Raw genomic sequence first — 19,228 nt, forward strand, 5'->3', positions numbered from 1 at the left:
AGGGCTGGCTCCCCCCCGCCCGCGGCCTCCTGCCCCGCCGACAGCTGCCCACGCAGCTCACGAGGGGAGCCATGGCTGGCGCGCTGGATACGCGTGAAAGCGAGTTTCGCGTGGGTCCCCCTCAGCCTGACCTCAGCCCGGGTCCGGAGGCCGCCCCGTTCCCCAGGCCTGGAGAGGCCACGGCGGCACCACCCTCACAGGCCCGCGCCTGGCTTCGGCGCCCCCGCGGGGCCCTGCCAGCTTTCGGCACCGCGGGAGCGGCCCTGAGGTACTGCTGGCCCCCTCACAACGACAGGGAGAGCGCCGCTGGTTGTTCGTTCGCTGGAGCTCCCTCCCCACGAAGGCACTCCGCTTAACGAGGCGCAGCGGCCGCGCACCAACGCTTAAACCCGCCGCCCAGACCCGGCCGCCTGCGCAGGCGCGGGTCGCCCCGGCCTTCGTCACCGCCTGCGCCGGCGGCCGCCGCCGCGATGGAGGGTGAGGGCCGGTGGGCCAGCGGGGCCGGCGCCGCGGCGGCCCCGGCTGACGCCCTGCCCCGCTCTGCCTTGCAGGGTCGCTGTACCGCCGCCTGCCGCCGGAGGAGACGGGGGAGCTGCGCCTCCAGGTACCGGCGGCCGCCCGAGGGGCCCCGGCGCGGGAGGACCGCCGGCGGCGGGGGGAGGGGGGGGGGGGGTCGGCCGGCCGGCCGGAGGAGCGGGGCCCGCCGCCCCGGCGGTCTCGCCCCTTTCCCCGCAGCGCCTCCGGTGGCTTTGGCCGTTCCGAACGAAACGCGAAAAGGGTCCTTTCCTCGCCCGCGGTGAGAAGAGCCCAGGCCGTTGCACGCCCGGGGCTTCAGCGTGTGAACGCCTTCCAGGAGTTGATCGGCCGTCCCGCGGGTGGTTCTGTCGACTTGATAGAACCGCTAGTCAGCAGTAAGTTCGTAATTTAATTAAAATCTAGCATTTTAAAGTGTCTGTTAAAATGTCTTTAGCCTCAGGGATCAGAAGAGGCCAAAGCGTTTGTAAATGCCTTCCTGAAGCGCAGTATGCCAAAAATGAAAGATGAAGCTATCCAGGATATATTAACTCGGAAAGCTGTAGTTCTCGAGCATTATTCCAAAAAAAAGACAAAGCAGAAGAAGAAGAAAACAAAAGGCTTCACTGCCAAGCAGAGGCGAGAAATGCGCCTCTTTGAAATTGAACCCGAACAGCAAAGGTAAGATCTTAAATATTTTTCCTCTGTAGTAAAAGCGGGAAGTACATCAAAAGTATGTAAAAGCAGCAGCACGTACACGTGGACACTAACCCTTCCGTATGTGAAGTCTGTCTGAGACTCCGCTTGTGGCATTTCACCATGAGAAAAGAGTTCACTTGTCTGTGTAGTTGGAAAATTCATTTGTGTTTGGTACTGCTTCTCTTTGCTTTTGTATACCTAAATATAACAATAAATCAAACTGAAATACAACCACCTCTGACTTCAGTTTTTAAAGTTAGACTGCCTGTGACCAGAGGGTCAAAATTCTGCATCAGGTTCCTCGAACTAATGCATGCTGAACAAAGCCCCTGCTGTTGCAGGCATGAAGTAAGTGGGGAGATAAAAGAGTAGAAATCTCTTCAGTCTTAGATGTGGCCCAATCCTCTAAAACACATCAACGTTTGGGGTCAATAGAGAGGACCATACTTTGTGCCGCTTTTTTTTTTTTTTTTTTTTTTTTAAATAAAGTAAACCTGTTGTATGGAGTGGGCTACCTCACAGGTTAAGTTACAAGAGCAGATTACAAAACTTAAGTGTTAGTCTTAACTCTGTTGTAAATATGGATTACCCCAGTAATCAACCAATAGATTTTTTGATAATTAAGTTCTTGTATAATACTTTTTGTCTTTTTACTGCAGATATGCCATTTTTCTACCACTGCATGAACTCTGGAAACAGTATATCAGAGACCTATGTCATGGTCTTAAACCAGATGTGTAAGTTGAGATATTTTAAAATTACTGTGGTTTTTGATTTAGTAGATATTTCCAGGTTTACCGAGTTACTGCTTGAAACATCATAGTTACTTGATAAAGATACATACTATTTCTGTAAGCTGTGACCGTGACTATTGAAATCATGGTCAAATTTTGTAAACCTAACTTTCCATATAATTTTCTTTCCCTCTTCTCTGATCCCACCCTCTTCTTCAAGGCAACCACACGTGATTCAGGGCAAACTGCTAAAAGCTGATCTCCATGGAGCTATTGTTACAGGTATTCTGTTTGTTTTCTTTTTCAAAGTTATCTGAAGTTAAGTAGACACTCCTATATTTCAGGTACTTATTTTTAAATTCCTTTCAGCATCAACTCTAGAATCACACAGCTGAGATCATATGTTGATGGATTCTTTCTCTACTTGCCAATGCAAATGACTTTTCAACTACTCTTGAAAGTCACGTTGTTAGTTGCAAAGATTAACTGCAAGTTTCACCAGTGATTACTGTAATTGCATTACTTCAGAATATTGCAAACCAGTTTTTAAAATCATGAGGCAACGGTAGAAGAGAGCAAATAAACTGCCTGCGTCTGAATTTTTCTAATACATACTTCTGTTCCTTCAGTCACAAAATCGAAGTGCCCCTCTTACGTTGGGATAACAGGAATCATTCTACAGGAATTTAAACACGTCTTCAAAATTATCACTAAAGAGGACAAATTAAAAGGTATGTAAGAATTTTTTGAATGCTTTTCACAAATAATCAGAAACTTCTTAAACACATTATTCATCTTACACCTCGAGTACCTTGTTTTATATCAGTGCTTTCAGTTCTTTGCATAGAGTGGCAGAAGTCAGCGTCTTTACTGACCACATATCAGCCCAGTATCTTACCAAAAAGTATTTCATTAGAAATGAGCAATTAAAAAAAAATAATCATTTCCAATGAACCCAACGTGATTATGCACAAGGCTTATTCACCTGATTCACATTGGATGTTCTCTGCAACACTTAGTGCATGCTCCTGAAAGAGGACCAACTTTAACCAAATCCTCTAAATTTTAAACTAGAATTATTATTTTTCTTCTCATGCTAAAGCATAAAAACCTTGACATGTGGCAAACCTCAAGTCTACATGTGACTAATGTCCCCTGGGTATGTCAGTATATTTTCATAACAGGGATTTATTTACATTAGTCCACATTTGTTAATTTATTTCCTTTTGCATTTTCAGTTGTTCCCAAACTTAACAATGTATTTAGCTTGGAGATTGACGGATTCATTTCCTACATCTATGGAAGCAAGTTCCAGCTTAGAGCAAGTGAGCGATCTGCAAAAAAATTCAAGTTGAAAGGAACTATTGACCTATGATTTCATAGAAATTCGTAAATATTAATAGAAATGTCTGCTGTTTTCCTTCAGTTTAAATACCAGGTTTTCTGGCAGATTGGAAATAGAATAGCTATGTGAAATACTTCTAAAGCATTTCTTCTTACTGAAGAATGACTAGTACCTGTTGTCTTTAAAGTATCTGTTTTGTTATTTGTATATAACATTCTGGCTTTTATTAAACTTACATGATTGGTATTGATTACCTGACTTCTGTTTCAATTTATAATCATAAATTTGCGCAATGAAAATTATGTCTTGTAACTGTGATAAGTGTTATTGGTGCCTTCTGTATAAATTGGGCTTTATCTGCCTATTACATGCTTACGATGAGACTGTAGGCAACAACTGCTCTTTTATAATCATTCTTGGGCCAACATCAACATCTTTGCTTGGTGCAAGCATATGCAAGTAAGTTGTTACAACTGATTGGTTTTACCTTGAGTATTTCCTTCCCTGTGGTTAATATTGTTACAGATAACATGTATATGAACAAGAACATAAACATACTAAACATGTAATGCCACCCTGCAAGCTGTTTGCTTACCAGGGGCTTACTAGCAACATACTACTTTAATCTTAAAATCAGATACGTCTGTATTAGTAAATATATATTGTCATGCCAGAGTGCAGGGAACACATCACATAACAGGGAAGCACTTGAAGCTAGAAATTCGAAGATGGAAGTGACCCCCAATCTTCAATTACCCACAAAATTGCTTTATGAATATTTAACCTCTATTTATAGAGCTTTACTGTAGCCTGTTTTCATATATATTTAGACATGGTGTCTATGTTATACATTTAAAAAATACCCTTATTAAAAGGTACACGTTACATACAATCTTAAAAAAGGTTAGCATGGATGGCAATTTATATCACTTGTTTGTGAGCACTGTATCACTGGAACACAAGCAGTCAGGTACTTTTATAGCATAAGTCTTCTAAACTCACCAATCACCCATAATAAAGCAACACTTGTAAAGAAGCTTCTAGTGTTTAAACCTTTTCTAAATATTTGCTTTTTGCAGCAGTCTGCAACAGTGGTGGTAATGGAGACCCCATACTCACACCAGTGGAGACTTGTTCAGCATTGAGTACGTGTGCTTCACGTATCCTCAGCCCCTTTTAATCTCTTTTTTTCTACCCCCCCTCCCCCTATACTTCCAGATCCTTTTTTGATTATCCAGATTATAATCTCTCATTACTAGGCTGGTTTGACTTGTTTGGGAGGTGGAAGTGACCCACGTGTTTAGGTCACTTCACATTTTTCTGTTGTAAAAGAGCCTCTATGGTGTTTATGTTATAGAGGTAGCTTTCTGAAGCTTTCAATTTAAATCACCAAGTCAATTTCAGGATCAAATGAAAGACCTGTATCTAGGAGGAAGGTGTTTTTACCTGCCACCATTCAAACATTTGTAGCCAACCAGCGTCATTTCTTTAAAGAGAACATAGCTGTTTCTCACATACACTACACACCAAAGCCTCATGCTGGGTTCAGGAGGACAGCTCCAGCTAGAGCTCTTAACTGCACTGCAGAGCACAAGCCATTTATCAGCCGTGAGAAAGCCAAAGATCATCACCACCTCCAAATCTCCCCAGTCCTATGAAAACACTAACTGTGCCAGTCAGCCCTCAAGTCAGTTGGCCTCCAAAGTTCCCAGTTCCTTTCTGGACCTGTTGCTGAGAGAGGTTACAGGAGAGCTGCATCTCCCTGGCATATCCCTCAGACACAAACCAGATTCAGCATCACTGAACCAGACTGATCAGTTGAAATCACAGCATGGGCAATACTGGTTTTCAAGAACAGACTGCTTCTCTTCCCCCTTTGAAGTCAGGAAATAAAGTAGTCTGTATGGAAATAAATCTTTGTTGCAATTATATGAAGTACTGCCTTTGAGATAGGGAAAACAGACAGTGGTTTTGCTAGAAATTTATATTTTATAGAGGAAAATACCAATAGGAAACTAGGAGAAAGAAACACTGGGAAAGCTTTTGAAAATACAGATAAACACACTTGAAAGTGCCAAAGAGTAGAAGCTTTTTTCAGTGAATTTACATCTGTGAAGTAAGAACAATATGTGTTAAAGTTGTTAGACCCAAGTTGTTATTCTACCTAGTACCCATTACTCCTAACGTTCTCCGAAATTAAATCCCTTGTTTTCCTGCAAGAGGTCAGAAGGAAAAACAAAGTGGTAGAAAGCATAAATCATAGCAGAAACTTTCCTTTCAGGACAACGACCTAATTTTAATTTTGCTCATAGCTTTGCTCAGTGTAACATCTAATTAAGACATCTGTTAAATGCCTATAATGTTAAATTAAAAGGGGGAAGCTAATAGAACTTTATTGGCATAGTCCAGTTAATTAACATTAAGGGCCTTTAATGGATGTCTTAAACAGACATCATTAATGGGAATGCCATACAAATTGGAATTGGGCACAATCACGTTCCGTTGTGCTGTGAAGGACATACCATATTCTGCCATATGGACACGTAGATGAACACAATACAACTTCCCATAGCTACTGGCATTTCCATTTTTTAAACTATTTCAGCAACCAAAAGACAAACGCTACCTAGCAGTCCCTTTCGATAAATAATAGGAAGGCATTCATTATTTACAGTGAAGAGTGCCGAAAAGATGTTCAAAGGTCTCCTCAAGGTAATCACAAGCTAGTAGCACATAAAGACAGATGACAAATGAAGAATAACGAGAGCTGAACAGCCAACACGTTGAAGGCACCTTTACTGCAGTTGGTAAATCACCTGAAGAGGCCTTTTTGTAATGACTCAGTGAGGTGTTCCAAACAGCCCCCATAAATCACTCCCGCAGACCATTGGTATCACCGTCTACCCATCGGTTCCTTGAACTAAGCCCCCGTCCCATCTGCTTTCTCCAGAACGCAGCTCTGTGTTCATCTTTCACTAGAACACATTAAACTACCCATTGCTCGTGAAGGAACTTCCTTAGAAACTCAGTAAAGTGAAAATGACTGCACCAATCCTCCCCTGCTGATTCATGACCATTCCCCATCTCTTCATTAGCTGAGACAGTAAATACTTAATGGATTTAATATTAGAAAATTGGAGAACTAATCACAGCTGTCTCTAATATGCCTCTTCCTTTCTACGTTCAACTCTGAATTGCATGCAGCAGAGACATGTTATTAGTTATGATTTTTATACCTAAACTCTCACTAAAGAAAAGGCTAACCAGGGAATAATGAATAATAATGAACAATATACTGTCTCACTACATTAAACACACTTCTGCTTTCCTATTACTATGTGTATACATATATATATATTTATAACCAATCTGAACTGAAACAACTATAAACAATCCAGTTACTGAATTTTGCACATTTAAGCAAGAACGGGAAAACAAACAAAAACACCCCATAATTTCCATTTGAAACCTTAAAATAATTCATTGCAGGAAATGCTTGAAATTAAAGCCAAGTTGCATCCAAGAAAACACACAGAATTTTCTATTTGAAGGGTTTTATTATACTGCCTCTAAAAGATGGATTACACAGTGATACAATGGAAACCCCCAAAAACATCCTGGGACTCTCCTTGTGAAACTCATTAAATCACTGAAATCACAGCAACATGTAGCTGATGTTAACTCTATATATTCAAGTCACCCAATGTTTTAGAGAAGCACAAGAGAGCATAAAATTCCAATCTGGACCAGAGCCTTTTTTAATTAATTCTCAAGTCTTGGACAAGTTCACCCCTCTGGCAGACTCTCTTTGTCCATTTTAGTATTTCAGATCTGGGAGGACTTGTGTCAATGCAAGAGGTTAGAAATAATTTCTAAGCCTCTTGCAACCTTTGACCAAGCAACTCCTGTTAAACAAACCTTAAAATAATTTGGAACAGTAACACATAGCCCTTAATAACCAGCTGCATTTTGCAAAGGAGAAGCCCTGGCAAGGGCGACTAGTATTTTTTACTAGAACAATGCCCCTGTTGAACTGGAAAAGGGCTGGCTATGGCTATGCCAGGCTGGTAGGATCTGGAAAAGGAAGCTTCTTGTTCCAGCGTGCGTACATAAAAGATAAGCAAACCTGGCTTAGTTATTTTCACCATAATATGCAAATCATAGGTTTAGAAACCTTGACTGGAAACATTGGTGGTATTTCCTAACAGAAAGAGACCAAAAAACGGCATGGGGTGAGAAAGAGTATAAAAGAAGAAACAGAGCAAGTCAGAGCTCAGACAGAATAACAAAGGGAAGGACAATCGGTTTGGTAGGGGAAACAAATCCTGCAGAGAAAAGCTGCAGGTATCCATTGGTGCGACACTGGTAATTCTGTGCATCGTCTGCAGGCTTCCACTTTTCTAGGGAAAAAGATACTTGGTTTTGCTACAGGCTGCACGTGTCACACCCTAACCAACCAGGGCTACTCATCCTTCTCCACATTGGCACTTTTTCTTTACTTCTGGTATTTTTAAAGCTTTTATAAAAAGATTTAGAAATAACCTTTAACATTCTACAAACAAGTATGAAGCAGTCCTTAAGAAATGAATAAAAGCCACAGCATACCACCTAAAAATTATCAAAATTTTTCAGTTTCCAAGGAAAAATCGTGTCCTTGGGCATTCAACAGCATGACTGGGAGATGCTGAGCTTGCGACAGAGCTCTTGCAGCAGCCCAGGCCCACACTCTGCCAAGTGTTTCTGTTGGTGCACACGTGCCAAAGAGCCAGAACACACCGCAGAGCTACTAGCGGGTTTGCCATCAATTAACTTACATCTTTGCTTATAACTCCTTCCTTATATAGCATCCTTTGCCTCCTATAACCAGAACAGTTCACTTATTTTTTATACACCTCCTTCTTTTAAAATTCACTTAAAACACAGCTGTAATGTCAGGCAGGACCCACTGTACTGCATCAGACCCGAGACACCATCTTGCTCCTCTGCATCAGCAGCATGTTTTCAGGGACAGGAGCGGCACCTTCTCAAAACCAGGGCAGCGCTGCTTTTACCTAAACAGGGCAATTCCTCAGCCGTTTACCAGAGCAGTTACGCATGGTCGTTCCCCAGTTACAAGTCCCCAAAACATATGCAGACAGGTTTTTTAACTAACAAAAAGTTCTGGTCACCTTATCATTCCCGCTGCAGTCACCAACACCTTCATACTAAAGGCCACCAAACAGCTAATTCCCAGCTCCTGCTGTTCATCACTCCTCCCTCAGGACACACTACAATTTCCTTAATTAATCTCCCTTTGCCTCCGCAGCATCCTTACCATAGATGATGCAAGTACAAAGCTTCAGCAATCCATGAGCTCTCCTTTCTGGTTCCAACAGCCCCATCTTCTTCAGCCTATACACCACGAGATCTGAACAGCATCAGCAGGACAGAAGGTCCCCAACACCCCGCAACAGCTATATCAGGCCAGTCTCCTGTACCATCACAGCTGAGGCAAATGCCCAACTGGCCTCTTTAGCAACACCAAAATTCCAAACAAGCTCTCTTGACATGGAAAAGGCCTGAGTGCTTTGAAAGGCTAACCTTTGTCAGCTGTGCCTCTTACCCCAGCTGTACTGCCTTCTTGCACCCAAGGTGAGCTCGTTAGCATGCAGGACCTTGGTGAGTAAAGCACATTAGTTGACCTATATAACAAATGCTCACCTTCATTCATCTTGTTAGACAAATAAAAACTGGATTTACAAAGTTTGCCATGCTACAACATTCACCAGACCATGGTCCTATGTACCAGGTCAAATTATACGTCGACAATGGCCGATTCCATGGAATTTCATGGAGGTTTAACACACCTTTGTCTCACACTCCCCTTCCTTAATTCTGTCACTCCTATGGTAACTAACTCCAAATCTGAGTCACCCTCCCCACAGCATGTGATGAAAATATATTCTTTTGGTAAGGCAGCAATCTCCCTCAGTGTACTGGTTTAATTAAATTAACGAGAAAATGTGAAAAACAGAGGATCAAGCATCCGCTACTGCTGAGAGGAGCAGTTACATCTGGCAAATGCAAACCTCCTGGGCTGCAGAACAAACAGTACCTGGTGCTCTACCTACAGACAGGTTTTGACACATAGCTCTGCACACTCTGCCTGTTGGATAGGGATTACGGAGAACTACAGAGAACCTAGCAACATTTAATACTGAATTAAGAGCTCTCCCTGTTAAGACAGCTTTCTGCTGCTTTCTATTATTGTATTAGTCAGATAAGGTACAATACCTTATAACTATTAAGAGAAAAAAATTGAGTATAGGATTGACTAAAATAACATAACTGATAGCTTTGAACCAGAATGCTGAAGGAAAAGGTACAACCTAAACTTTACGGTCTATCCTGCCCTGCTCCCCCGCCTATTTTGAGGCTATTACTTTTTTTCATTCTGCTAGGAAGTATTCCCATAGCACCTAACTATTGCCAAACAACACTGATTTAAAACATGTTATTTTCATATACTTTCAGGCACTGACCAATCTTCTAATAACCATCACCTTCTATAGGCAGCTGAACAGCATGTTAAAGATTTGCACTACAGGCCCGTTAACAGAAATCTCTTCCTGGTGTATTACTTACTAAATTCAGCCTTATTTCTTTAAGATCTCAGAATGAGCTCCTAGCCTCATGACATATGTGCATACTTTTGACTGAGACACTAATATTAAAGTACACCAAAAAAAATATAGTTAGAACATTAATTATAATATTCATATAATAGTTTCTGGGAAGTATGATATTACCAGAAATGCCAAGGCTTGACCTCACAAATTTAAAATCAATAACCAAAATTGAATATAAATGCTAAAGTCCTCATGTGCTTGTTAAAGGGAAAAGTTAAGACTTCAAAAACAAAACCTCAAGCAGCACTGCACTCACTTGTCTGTGAGGCAGGGCTTCTCAGCTGAGCCACATGGCTCCCGGGCCTCAGGCTTGTAACAGAATGTTTAGGGAAACATGCTTTTTGTGTATGTGAGTCCAGCTGCCAATGCAGACTGCTGACTACAAGCTCCTTGGCCATCCTCTAGTGTACACACAGTATCAGCCCCAAAATGGACTCCACTTAATGGCACTGTTATTCTGGGAGAGAGGAAAAATAGGATTATGCACTTCTTGTAAATGTTAAAATAATCCCATAAATCTGAATAAAATGGATGTTTTTCGGTGAAATTGTCTGCAACACTCTGCCATGCATATTCTTCCTCTAAAGGATTATTTCAAAATTATGGACACAGAAATGTTCAGCTGGATAGTTCTTGGGTGGCTGGGGTGCTCACTGAAGAATTTAAATGATGTAATAGCTATTGAACACCCCATTATACGGCTGCCTAATTAATGTAAATGATAGTTATGTCTCACTCACACAGGATTATTTTACACGGAGGAAAATCTACTTACTGCCACAGTAGCCATTTCAATAGTTTTTATAGGAGCAGTTGCATTATGGCTTCATTGAGTAAAAGGTAAGTAGCCATCCTAAATAATGAAGATTGAAGGTTTAATAGTCCCAATAAAGAATCCTGCAGGTTTTTTATTTCAAAAATTAGAGTTTGATTGCAAGCGTATGATAATGAGAGGGAAAAGAGCACTGGCACGTGCAATCCTTCTGCAGCCCAGGCTCCTTGGGAACTTCCATTTCTTCTGCACAGAAATACAGAAGAACAAGGACAGGAAAAAAGAAAATAAGCTCTACTTTTCATGACAGCATGTCCAAGCTCCAAGCCTCTCCCTGTGGCAACATTTCAATGGAGAAGGATATGCTGGATTGTGCCTGTTATACTTAGAAGGCTGACAGTACTGGAACAGCTGCATACGGCTGCTCATGTACCCAAAATACCTTCAAATAATGTGAAGAGCCCAGCTTAGACCCATTTGAGTGATGATATGCAGACATAAGCCAGCCTTGCAAACTTGTCTCAGAATTGTAGCCTATTACCGCAACTCTTTTTTGCGATGCAATAGTCAAGGGACTCGGCATTTCTGTTACGAGACCCTATTTCCAAGGTTATATATCAGAGATTATAACAGCTATAAAAATTCAAATGAGATTTAAAACTTGGCATGAGCATTCTCGCTTGGGATCTAGTATTTTTTAAGCTAATCTTTGCAGGAAAAGCTAAAAGTTTACTTGTTCCACTTGTTATTCTAGGTCTCTATTGCTACATAATTCTCAATCTAGATTCTTACATGCTCCCCATCACAGTGCCCAAGTAATTTCTTTTCACAGCTGCCTTTTCAGAATGCAGTTCAGAGCTAGGACAATTGATTTGACATTTGTTTCTCCAAACAGCAAACTTCCAAGTAGGGTTTTAAAAGAACTTCTGTTCCAAGGCAGCCACTTTTTTCAGCAATAAAGCACCACATGTGTTTTAACAAGTAAAAAGTGGCAACAACATTAACCTGAATTATGGTAACAATGACTACAAAACAAGCTGGCTGGGGATTTGCAAACACAATCTCCAGATGTCTGCAAAAGATCTGATTTATCAAACACACTCCAAGCAGGATTTGTTGTGGGTTTGTACCTCCTAATAAAAGAGGTCTGTAATATTTATTTACTGTTAGTGTCAGTGAAAGGTGCTACCCTTGTGACATCTTTCAGAAAGATAAGTAGATCCCTTTAGAATAATCCACAGGATAAGGAGAGAGCCACAGACCCTAGAAATTAAAGCTTGGAAACACCAATTAAGTTAATTGGATGAAGCTGAAGGTTAAATACAGGGAGGGGAAAAAAAAAAAAGATAGGAATTAGAGGCAGCCTGAAGAGGAAACCTCAGGTAGGTTCCTTCCAAAGGGAAGTCTCATGCATTCTGGCTGCAGGGACAGGTTAGAAACACTAAATGCAAGCCATGGAAGATGCAACCATATTACGTCAGCAAAGCCTGTGGCCACTTAAAATGCTTCCCTCTGTGTGGGAAGAGTACTTGAAGAGTAAAGGCTAGTTCTACCTCTGATTAAGATTCACAGCCTTGCTGCTGAGGCCATGATGAGTAGCCCTGGCTAGTACTTACTTTAGGGATGATTTTTGTGCTATGATTCTCTGCCATACAGCAGCTGGACTGACATGAACACCCTCTTTTGAAGCAGGTCTCGCACACAACCCGGCCCACGGAAAAGTGCTGCATGCAAGTAACTCATCACTCGTGTTAGTGGAAGAGTGGCACAAGTATGGGCAGAAGCAGTGGGGCCATTAAATTTATGTTCCCTCGCCTTCATTCTCACAGTTCTGCCATGCAGTACTTTGGACTTAAAAGTAATGCTTCATACAAAGAATATAGGGTCCCTTATATCCTAGAATCAATATCCAGGGGGGAAGACATACTTACACATGTACATGGAAGTAAAGCAAGCAAAACACATGATCCATATTTTTAATTTTGCATTTACAGTGCAATACCTCCTATTTGCAATGACTTGTGAACAACAGCTTTAGGTCAGCACTACATCAAGATAATTACCTTTGTTTCTGGTTTGTTGTGTTGTTGGTTTTTTAGTTTGTTTAAAGCAACGAAGTTGGGGCAATGCTTCAGGATTACTTAGAAAACCCAAGGCTTATCCAGAGAATAATAACATCTTCTGGTTTTGAACAATGACTTCTGTTTAAAACAAGATGAGTTACTAAGGTGAACAGATTGAGTAATCAAGCTCAATTAAGCATGCGCAATATGTACTGTAACAACATTCACTGTTTGGTGAAGTAATAAAACAGCTTTATTTTCTTTTGACTTCTGGCAGTCTACCTCAAAGAACCGTTCTTTCCTACTTCAACCCAGCTAGCGTTTCTGTGAAGATGTATCATGATTTTTACCTACTTTGCCAAATACACTGTTGGGGAGGGGAAAACAAAGAAAAACATCCTACAGCTATACGCAGGAAACAACACTAGCACCTACACAGGCATCAAGCTTTGCTGGTACGGTCCGCGCTCTGATCAAACACTGTTTTTGTGTAGGACAGCAGTGTTGTGCTTTGGAAGACAAGCCACTTTTGGGGCTACACACCTAGGACAATGTTTCAAAAGACAGTTTTCTTCCCACGCAGCAGAATGGTTTGTAGCTTCAGGAAAACTACATTAATATCTTATGGCTTGGCTCTGAGGCACAGGTATTTTAATTTATTATTGTCGCTGTTGTTTTTGTTGTTGCTTTTCTTGCAACTAACATAAAAATGCTATAGAAATCTCCTCACCTCATTCTATGCCCAGAGCAACACATTTTGCTTTGGTACCAGAAGATGGAGCCACATGCTCACAGTTTTAAAGAGATCGCCCCCCAACTTCTGACAGAAAAACACCCATGAAGCAGACAGTGCCTAGAAACTGCTCCCTTACGTTACATGAACTTGCCTTTTTTACTGCGTCTATGTGTACTGCTAATCCGGTGCATGCCTTACCCTGTGTCAGCTGCCTTTCTCAGATGTTTCCATAACAACTGAATTTTCCTTACTGCAAATATATTTTCTGAATTGCCTACCGTGTCAAAATGAAATTAGGAAACAGAACCAAAGTAAGCCAGGCATTTCCAACTACTAAAATATCACACTTCTAATTTCCTTCATGAAAGGATATACTCTTAAAGCAAGTCATACATGTCCCAGAACCATTAACCTAAGACTCTCAACTCCTCATCTTGTTAAATGGCCAAATAAATGCAGATAAAATACCATGTTTACTCTATGTCCTAAAGCTTAAAAATATGTGCTCAGATGAGAGAATAGGCTAGGTTTGTACTCTGCAAACCCTTCAGCACTGCTGCAGTCACTCAGAGTAAGCCGTGCATTTGATAACCGAGGCATGCCTTTGCCCACCCCAGGAGTTCACTGATGTCCAGTGTGACTGGTTGCCATACGGTAGGGCACAGTTGGTTTTACTCTGTTGAAGGCTAATAACCCCCCTGTTCTGCTTCAAAACCTTCTTGCCAAAAAAAAAAAAAACCAACCCAACAGGGGGAGATGCTTTACCATGGCTGCTCCCTCAGGCCCTACTCGGGGCAGCTCCCACCCACTGTTAAGCAGATGCGTCCAGGCTGTAGCAGTGCCAGTGGCAGCTGCTCCAAAGGCAGGGCAGGCAAGGAGGACTGCTGACCCCCCAGCAGCTCCATGCTGAGTGGTGGGCCAGGGCTGTCAATTCTGATGGCAAGTCTTCTAAACCCTGCCCCTTAGCCAACAGTGTATGCTTGTCCTACTGCATACAGCCATCTCCATGATACATTAAGATGAAAAGAGCTTTTGTAAAGTGACATACATCTGAGGGGAAGAGAAACTCTTCACTAAAGATATTAAAGCCTATTAGTGCCTTCCTTTGTTGGCTACTTGCTCTGTGTCAGCTGTATGAGCAGCCAGTCCTAGAGAGTCAGATCAAAGCAAGATAATGGCATTCCTAATAAAGCCAGCAGAGATCTTTCAGGTAAAAGTGTTTATTGTTCAAGAACAGTCAGGTCCTTTCATGTCCTTTCCTGACCTGGCAATGTCTGAAGTTACTACAGAACTGTTTCAAATACACAGACTTAATTATTCTTTTTGCCACTCTTTCAGACTGACCTCAGGCAGCAGAAGCAGGCAACTAGTTTTACTCTCATTTCATTTCCTTAGTACAATGCCATAACCTCTTTATAACAAATCTTCCACCACAACACTTAACATGTCTCTAACGGGACATTAAAAATGAAGTCAACAAAACATTCTAGCAAAGTGGTTCACCAAACAACAACAACAAAATATTTTTTACAAAATCTAAATATGAGACAAAGCATGCTGCCTCTATAACCCTGAATGCTGCAACCTCCTATCAGCAGTAGATATTCATATGTGGCTTCAGCTCCCACCAGTCCTTGGGGAACCACCATTTGATGGGGAAAAACAGAAGGGTGTGTTTAACACTGAGTGGAGCCCACAGCGGGTGAGATTGACACAAGTGTCCTCTGTCCAGAGCCTGTAGGTACCACAAGGTGGCTTTGGCATGTCGAACAACTAGAGCAATAGTTACTACTAATTTTCAGCTTTTATTTAAAAAAATGTACTTGCAAGCTTATCTCCACCAATTAATTAAAGGCACCCTGAGAGACAAATCTGAAGAAAACATATCAACCTCCCCCCCCCCCCCCCCCCATTTCCTTCAGTGCTGTGGCCTAAATCCCAATTACAGCTTTGGCTGTCAGGATTTCTGAGCAGGGTCTCTAGTACTCCCTGTATGCTTTTTGGACAATCACTTAAAAACTTGGATTTGCTTCCTTTGCCTGTAATATGTGAACAATACTCAAAGTCCTCGGGGGAGCACTACTGTGGGGAATCACTTTCGGGCTACAAAAGCACTCTGTAAAGGTATAAGGGAGCTGTGGGTTCGAATGTTGAGGCATGCATCAACAGGAACAAAATAGACTTTCATACTCTTCCCATCTGCAGTCGGAGTCCCTTGCAGAGGAGCCACAGCTATGGCAGTGGTCCCAGTCAAACTGCAGGAGGTGGAGATGTCTCAGCCATGCACCCAGTGCAGGCAGAGGTCAGCTGTGTGGCAAAACCACCAAAAGTGGCTGTACCATGCATCTACCAGGGTTAATCTGCATTAGACTACAAAACCCACACAGGAAACCCGGGCAGCACTTGTATAGTATGCTGGATGTGTCCCAAATACATCACCTGCACTGTTTGTGCTCTCTCTGCTCAGAGAGGAATGGAAATCCCAGAAAGAAATACAGGATTCCTATTGAAGATCTGCACTGAAACGATGGCAAGCTGAGGATATCTCCAGGAGGAAGCAGAAAAGGCCACACTGTTGATTGACTGTTGTGTCTGCAAGATGGATGAGAATTTGAACTCCTTTGTAAGGAAACCAAACATATCACTTAATAAAAACAAGGCATCCTACAATGAACCTCTCTTTCCCATATTTATTCCTCTCTAAACACAGCAGTGCACAGATTATAGGAAATGGTTTTACATTTAACTTCAACCCCAAGTGGTAGAGAAACGGATTGTATCTCACAATGTAAATTTGCATCTACCATCATTTAATGGATGTTTTATACACGCTATGTACTACTGTGTTTTTATGGAAAGGCAAAAAAATTACTTGGGAATTTGTTTTTAATTAAGCAATAAGGCTCAATGGGGTACTGCTATCATGCAATAAAACCACTCCTGGGGTGTTGTGAGGCATTTGGTCCAGATGAGTGCTTCAAATCACCCCCAGATTGTGATTAGATGATTACTCCCTGGAGTTAATATTAGATGGTTCTCTCTAGAGTTGTCTTATTGCTATTATAAAAAGTCTTCAACATGGGGAAACTAAGTAGCTTTTGTGCTTGAAGAACATGAAGTTCGCAGTTTCGACTGTTGAGTGGCTGTCTGAGCTGTGTGGGTCCCATAGATCAATTCACCTATTTAGCATGCGTGAAAGATCATCTCAGTGCATTTCTTTGACCCAAACAGTTTTACAATTAAGTGGCTTTCTTTTTTCTAGGAGATGGAAGGTTATAAAGAGCAAACAACTCCAAAATAAAGCAATCCCAAGACAAGGCACTGAGGAATTTGATTCTGAGATACGTATTACTAGCTTTATCTTTTTGTAGGGAATAATGAATCCTAATCACTATTATGCTAATTGTATTAATGAAGGCTAATGCATGCAGTAGTGGTAAGAGATTCTCCCAAGTTGTGTGGATAAGGAGGTACACTGCCCGAGGCATTTGTGGGGGCTCCCAAGCTAATGAATTCAAACAGCCCAAAGGGTACAGAGCCAAACTGCAGTACCCTCCCCTGCCTCCCCACAACTGCTCTTCAGGGTTGAGGTTAGAGAAGAAATATTTCATTCTAAGAAAAGACAAAGAAAAACAAAAAAACAACCAGAAAACAAAACCCAAAGCTTCCTGCATATTTCAGCATACCAGTAAGAGAGAAATCTCAGGAAAACATTAACTCTTGCAGGTCCCTTCCACTCCCAAAAAGGCAAGATGGTAGCACACGTACATGGACAATTTTCGCACAGCTCGAACTGAAGTACAGAGCAGAATCCTCAACTCCTCCTTCAAATGTCCCTCAACAGCACACCACACACCTCCTATTACAAAAAATCCCTCTGGTTTCACAAGCAGGCAACAATTTTTACACCTCACAAATTAAGGTGTGATCTTTCACACATCCTCTGTGCCCTAGCCTGTGTCGCATCTCATACCCTGCACAGCCCAGGCAGCAATACACTCTCTAAAAGCCAATAAACCTCTTCCACCTGGTAAGAAATCCCCATGGTTCCTCCTTCAGCTCAGCACCTCTCCATTTAAAGATCCAGCATGCCAATGGATGGGGATCCCAGCCAAGCTATTTGCTCTTTTTGATTTCTAGAGTATCAGCAGAACACCTTGGGGGAAAAAAAAAAAAAAACCAAACCACACCACCTTTCTGTTTTCCCTTATATATGAAGGGCACAAAAGGAAACAAAGACTTCCCCCCTTTTTTTTCCCTTCGGCTTTCATAGAGCTCTCTGCTCTATGCACTTGATGCATAAAACTTCCTCAGGCATTCGCAGCAGATGCCTTCCTGCACAAAAGGCATTGATGTGGGGCAAGGCACAGGTCCCTTACAAAGAGATGATTTTTCATTTCTGAGTGACACACGCACTCAGCCTGGGTAGCAGTTCCAAAGGAAAGAGACCAAAGCATGTTCTTCACATAAATAGAAGCTATATCCATGGGCAAAGCAGGGTTTATGAATTAAAGTCTTTTATGTGTCTTTGACTAATCAGTCAATCATAGGTGAACACATTTACATCTTTTTAAATTAACTGATGATTATCACACTCTTGTTCCCTCTGCTTTTTCCCCACTTTAATATTTGAAATGCCTAATCTACCTAAGTTTAGTGTTTGAAATACCTAATTGTTCACCATGATTTATCTTGTGCAATAAAAGCACACTCTGAATATGAGATCACTGTTTAAACAGAATAGCAATAGTAGGAAAAGAGTTCAGATTAAGAACATGCACAGAATGGTGTTATTCTGGAAGGATGGCTGAGCCCAAAAGATGTAGTACTCTCTCACACCATGCTGCAAAATGCTTTCAGCAGCTTTTTTAGACACTTTTTTTTTTCCCCACATTAATTTCATATGTTTTTTCCATTAATATTACAGCCCTTTCTGCACTGAATACCTGCACCTTCTCACAGTTCTGGCATTTCATACTCTCTTACCTCACCTCCTTCTCACCTTCCCCTTCCATATTTTGACTAGAACCTGCTCCTATTACTGGGGAACACTACTCAGAAATAGTGGTCTGGCAGCATGCCAAACCTACCGCTTGTTTGTCAGTGCATACTCACCTGTCCTGCTCCTCTGAAGAGAACAAAATTCTGAGCTTTCCCTGTCGTATGTCCCCATACTGGGCAGTTCTTGGGTGCAACCTGGAGACTCACAGCAACTGACCCACTTGATCAATCCACTCAGAAAACAAACACAAAGCTCATGCTGTTAAGGATGAAAGAAAGCATGGGTTAGTGACACAACGTGAAAAAAATGAGACTAGGTAATCCGGATAAAAAACCAACCCTTTTCCACTGAAACAATGCAACTCCTTCCTTGCTTGGACCTGCTCACTTTTCAGCCACAAAATGCCCTTGCTACCTTCACCCCAACAGCCTACATGGGAGAAGACACAGAGCTGTCATTAGGCACGTGGCATTGGTGCTCTGGGAGGCAGGGAAAAGGCTGCCAGTGTGGGACAGCAGGGGTGTTTCTGCACCACAAAGCGAGCCGCATTCACTGTCCTGGCAGCAGCAGCTTCCCACTCACCATTTCACATGCCTAGCACCAGAGGTCCAGCATGCCCTCCTGACATCCACCATGCTCCTGGACACTCTGTGCTTGACCCCATGAGCGTAAATCAGTGTATCTGGTTTGCTCATG

The 19,228-nt window shown here is 42.0% G+C and overlaps 1 protein-coding gene across 1 annotated transcript; it reads left to right on the forward strand.

The window, feature by feature from the left end:
* The first annotated feature begins 423 nt into the window (after window positions 1-423).
* On the forward strand, window positions 424-3,542 carry POP4 (POP4 homolog, ribonuclease P/MRP subunit). Its single transcript, XM_049806679.1, has 7 exons — window positions 424-477; window positions 552-604; window positions 971-1,194; window positions 1,872-1,949; window positions 2,167-2,228; window positions 2,576-2,677; window positions 3,185-3,542. Exons 1-7 carry the CDS (start codon window positions 471-473, stop codon window positions 3,319-3,321), a joined length of 663 nt encoding a protein of 220 aa, XP_049662636.1. The 5' UTR covers window positions 424-470; the 3' UTR covers window positions 3,322-3,542.
* The last annotated feature ends 15,686 nt before the right edge of the window (window positions 3,543-19,228 follow it).

Source organism: Accipiter gentilis, chromosome 7 (assembly GCF_929443795.1).
Source record: "Accipiter gentilis chromosome 7, bAccGen1.1, whole genome shotgun sequence".
Lineage (NCBI taxonomy): Eukaryota > Metazoa > Chordata > Aves > Accipitriformes > Accipitridae > Astur > Astur gentilis.

Excerpts from the sequence above, each read along its gene's own strand:
- POP4 (XM_049806679.1), top strand. Across the intron at positions 605-970 it reads CGGGGGAGCTGCGCCTCCAG|CCTCAGGGATCAGAAGAGGC; the intron begins GTACCGGCGGCC and ends AAATGTCTTTAG. Across the intron at positions 2,229-2,575 it reads CCATGGAGCTATTGTTACAG|TCACAAAATCGAAGTGCCCC; the intron begins GTATTCTGTTTG and ends CTGTTCCTTCAG.